Raw genomic sequence first — 4,796 nt, forward strand, 5'->3', positions numbered from 1 at the left:
CCCCACACTGGGCGCGGCTCAGTGTGCCTCGGCACTCCCTTCTCCTAACGGCCCTGGCCAGGGTGCTCTGGGGCCAAACAAAAGAAGCTGTTAGCCTCAACTAGCAGAGAAAGAGGGAGATGTGCCCACTCCTTCCATACTGAAGGAGGGAGGGGGAGAGAGGGGGGGTTGCATTCTGCCACACCTCATGATCACCATCTTAATATAGGGGGTATGACGGTTACGGGATGGAATACTTAATTGGTCAATTTAAATCATCTGTTCCATCCACCCCTCCTCAAACACGCCCCTTTCACAACGGAACGTGGGAAAACTTACCAGTCCTTCTTGGCTACCATAGTAATAAATCTACACGTGAGCTTCTTTGGCATTCCCTTGGTCTCCTTATCAATGACTGGCTGCACTGGGAGGAAGAAACTCTTGAAGAAGAGCAATCTGAAAACATGGAGGAAGTCACCACTACTTCCTCTGCCACCTGGCACTTGCTGGCCATGTTCTGCACTGGATACTGAATGTGCTTTTCAAAAACCATGCTCAAATCACTATCATCACAACGATCTTCTTCACTTTCCTCTTCCTCGTGTTTCTCAACCCTGCCTCCTCTTCCTCCTCCTGCACTGTGCTGCTGCTGGATCTCTCCTCCTCACTGATACCCACATAGGCACAGCTCCTTTTCTCTAGCCACCAGCAGAGCCCAAAGAGCAGGAGAAGGACTAGACCTGCCACTGCTGCAAGGCAGAAAAGCACAGTGCTCCCAAGGCCACGCCACTCTGCTCCTGCATCCTCTCCTCCATCTGCTGCACTGGATGAACCACCTTCTGGAGGCTGATGAGTTATTCTCATTGCCCCGATGAGGAAGCATGGACGCAAAGGGGAGCCAGATTTACAGAATCAGAGAGACCACAGCCCACCACATCAGATCTTCCGCAAAACGCTCCCTGACTCTGTGCCAGCTGAGCAGTCAGCACCCTATGCCCACGATCCCCACAAAAGTGATGCAAAAACTCACAACACAATGTTTATTCAAACACAACACTTATTGGCAGCTTTGCACATGGTAAAGCTCCCAGAAGAAACGGAATGTGTCAATGTCAGGGGTGCAGTCAATGTCCGGTTGGTAACGGAGTCCCTGTCACAAGCCTCCTCGCGACGGCCTCTTCAGCTGCATCGGGTCCCACTCCCCAGCGCGTGCTTTTGCTGGGCAGGAACGTTTCCCGCTGCCGACTGATCAGCGTGTTCCTCGTGTCCAGCGCGCTCGGTTCTGTGGCACCAGCTCCCAAGAGAGTGTCTGGGGTGGGCAGAGTGTCCCCCAGGCCCCAGAGGTCACACTGAGGCACATGGAGCGGTGCCTGTCGCTTGGTCCCTGCCCCGCCGGAGCTCCCAGCAAGAGTATCTGGGCCAATGTGAAATCGCCACCACGGCCCTGACAGTGAAAGTGGAGAGCAGGGTCACAATCCTCTTTGTCCTCACCGGCTGCTGCGCTGGGGAGACCATCGAGAGGGGAACGCTGCCACTTTTGGCGGAGGGCTGCTGCGCAGGGTGTTCCCTTTCCGTTCCGTGCCCTGCATTCTCCTCTCTTTTTTCCTCCTGGAAGACACGGTCGTCTGCCAGCAGCTGTGACCTGCGCAAACACAGCTCTGTGCGGGAAGACCTCCTTCAGCGTCCGCGGAGAAGCATTATATGAACCCGATTTAGCAGCTCCTCAAACTCAAGCTGTGCGTGCAGAAAGGCGTCAGGATTCTGTGTCAGGTGCTGGAAGAGGTTGACTGGTTGAGCCAATTGCAATTCCAGGGGCAAGTTGATCTCCTCAGGCACGTTCTCATTGCCAATGAAGAAGTGGTTCAGGTGTTTCTTCTTCAGACATCTCTGCAGGTACTGCATGATGCTGTTCAGCCATTCCCAGAAATGCCCCCTGCGCCAGTTTGACAGCGGCATGGCGCTCAGCAGATGCATCACAACTGTCTTCATTGTATAGGTGGAAAAGTCTCTGCCCAGCAGGCAGCGGACACAGAGCTGCAGGCATCTGAGGTAGCCGGTGTCAGGCTGTGCATGTTTGGCGATATGACTGAAGAACTTCCTCTCTGCCACAGCGTAGGTCTCTGGCCACATCGTGCTAGGGGTGTAGGCAGCCTCTGTATACTGGCTGCTCACAAAGATGTCCGAGGCGCCTTCTTGCACCCCGAACATCAACTCAATTGAAAGCCTTTTCCCCCGGCGATTTGTCACACAGAATTTGCAGGAGCGGTCGGAGGGCAGCATTGTTAGGCGGCGAATGGCTGAAAGAGGCAGAGCCCTCCAGGAACGTCTCACGAACATCTGGAAATAGCGCGCAGTTTTCTGCACATCTAGGTAGGAGTCAGTGCAGAGGTCGTCTAGGGTGCTGAAGCTTGCATTCCTCCCCTGCTCTTGCTCGGGGTCGTGGAGGAGGCAACGTGTCTCTCCTGCCGGCTGCTCCGTCTCACAGGTGCACACCAACTCCACGCGGACGCGGAAGTTCCTCATTGGCCACACGGGGCCCGGCTCCAGGTGGAAGGTGTGTCCACGGGGGGGCTTCAAGGGCAAAAGCAGGCGGAAGGTGATGTCTTCCTCACGGGGACTCCACCCTTCAAAGGCACTGCCCACCCCGATAGCTTTTTCCAGCACTGGAAAACTAGTATTTGAGAATAAACGCTGGTAGACAAGGATGAAGATTTCCACAAGGCTCAGCACAGACGTGCAATCTCTGTCCAGGTGCTGAACTGGCCACTGTATGCCCTCCGCAAAAAACACTCCCGGGTCATTTGCATCATCATGCTCTTCTTCATCTTCATCGTCATCACCATTTTCTCCTTCGCCTTCATTCGCATCATCATGCTCTTCTTCATCTTCATCGTCATCACCGTTTTCTTCTTCGCCTTCATTTGCATCATCATACTCTTCTTCATCTTCATCGTCATCACCATTTTCTTCTTCGCCTTCATTTGCATCATCATACTCTTCTTCATCTTCATTGTCATCATCATTCTCTTCTTGATCTTCATTTGCATCATCATTCTGTTCTTCAGCTTCGTTTGCATCATCATTCTCTTCTTCAGCTCCATTTGCATCGTCATGCTCTTCTTCAGCTCCATTTGCATTATCACTTCTTTCTTCGGCTTCATTTGCATCGTTATTCTCTTCTCTATGTCTCTCCTCCTCCACGTTGTTACCGGAGCTCTCCTCTTCTCTCTCTGGCTCATGGCTCCGTTTCCTGAGCCACCAGCAGAGCCCAAAGAGCAGGACCAGGACTGCAGCAATGGCCCAGAACTGCCAGCACTGCAAGGCGGAGAGGAGCAGGGATGCCCAAGCAAAGCCGCTCTGCTCCTGGTTCCTCTGCTCCTGGTTCATCCGCTCTACCTCCTGCCACAGCCGAGTCATCTCCCGGTTCAGCATCTGCGCACGCTGCTCCATGCGCTCGCGCGTCTCCTCATCCGGCTCATAGCCGACCGGCTGCACGTTCAGCGTAAGAATTTGCCAAAGTCCGAAGGCAACGTCCAAGAGAGCCATGGCCTGCACGAGAAGGGAGAGAAGGGGCTCAGTGGGGCTGTGCGAGAGGGAGGGGGCTGGTGGCTGGGGAGCGGGGCTGGGGGCCGCAGGGAGCTGGGGGCAGGTTAGGAGCGGGGCCGAGGCAGCTGGGAGGCAGCAAGGGCTGCCCCGGCCCCAGCGGCGGCGGCTCCGTGCCCTGGCCAAGGTGCTCCCGCGAGCGGCCGGGCCCTCCATGCAGGGTGAGAACCCACCCCCGGGGGCCGCGATTCTGCCCCGGCCCCGTCCAGCCCGGCCTCCCCCCGCCTGCGCACTCACCGCTGGCCCAGGCCGGACTGGGGCAGCGCTGCTGCTGGCGCCCCTGATAACCGCCCCGTGGGGACTCGTCCCCTGTGATGTCACAGGCGCCAGAGCACGTCACAGGCACGCCCGCCGGCCCTACCTGGTCCTGACCACCCCGGCCCAGCCACTCGCAGCTGCCCCTGGCAACCAAACACCAACCCTGACAATGTACGGACCCACCGAGCCTGACAGCACTCCCAAGGTTCTGTTTACAAAGCAGACACAAGCCCCCCACACCCTTCCCAGTTATAAAAGTGGGTGATGTGACCCACGGATGTTTTGCTCCCTGACATCCTATCTCGTCAGATGGGATCAGCTCCCTTGCTGCTGGCCGCTGCTCTGGTGGTCACGGCTGGGCCCTTGTTGCCTCTGGGGTGGGTGATGGTGGAAATTGCGCTGGGAAGATGGGGCCTCTCCATGGCAGGACCTCTGTTCCTGCTGTGCCACTGCGAGAGGACATTGATTCCAAAGAGACAATTCCTAAGGGTGACGAGGGGGTGCAGGTGCAGTTTTCCCAGTGGGCAGCTCCCACTGCCGATAGAGCACTGGTTTCTCCACGTCCAGCACGTTCAGTTCTGTGGTACCAGCTCCCCGGAATGTGTCTGGGATCAGCAGAGTCTCCACCTGGACCCCAGCGAACACACGGAGACACATCAGCGGTGCCTATCGCTTGGTCCCGGTGCAGGTGGAGCTGCCAAGGAGTTTCTTTTCCCATGTGAAATCGCCGCCACATTTGTGAGAGTGTGACGGGAAAGCAGGGAAAAAATCATCTTTGTAGCCACCCTGGTCTCCACTCTGTGTCCCTGTGGGATGAAGTTGTCGCCTGCAGTCAGCTGTGAGCCTCGCAAACACAGCTCTGTGCATGAAGAGCTCTTTCAGAGCCTGTCTGGCGATGAGCAGTCTCGAGAGCGATCTCGCAGCTCCATGTCGTGGTGGAACTCCAGCCAGCAATA

General features: G+C 56.4%; 1 protein-coding gene across 1 annotated transcript; it reads right to left on the reverse strand.

Moving 5' to 3' along the window:
- Nucleotides 1–1,075: 1,075 nt before the first annotated feature.
- On the reverse strand, nucleotides 1,076–3,859 carry LOC135579686 (inositol 1,4,5-trisphosphate receptor-interacting protein-like 1). The gene has a single exon (XM_065066513.1). The coding sequence runs from the start codon at nucleotides 3,736–3,738 to the stop codon at nucleotides 1,657–1,659; it is 2,082 nt and encodes a 693-aa protein (XP_064922585.1). The 5' UTR covers nucleotides 3,739–3,859; the 3' UTR covers nucleotides 1,076–1,656.
- Nucleotides 3,860–4,796: the final 937 nt, after the last annotated feature.

The sequence above is a fragment of the Columba livia genome, chromosome 5 (assembly GCF_036013475.1).
Source record: "Columba livia isolate bColLiv1 breed racing homer chromosome 5, bColLiv1.pat.W.v2, whole genome shotgun sequence".
Classification (NCBI taxonomy): Eukaryota; Metazoa; Chordata; class Aves; order Columbiformes; family Columbidae; genus Columba; species Columba livia.

Coding starts and splice junctions, on each gene's coding strand:
- LOC135579686 (XM_065066513.1), bottom strand. CDS start 3,738: ATGGAGGGCCCGGCCGCTCGCGGGAGCACCTTGGCCAGGGCACGGAGC.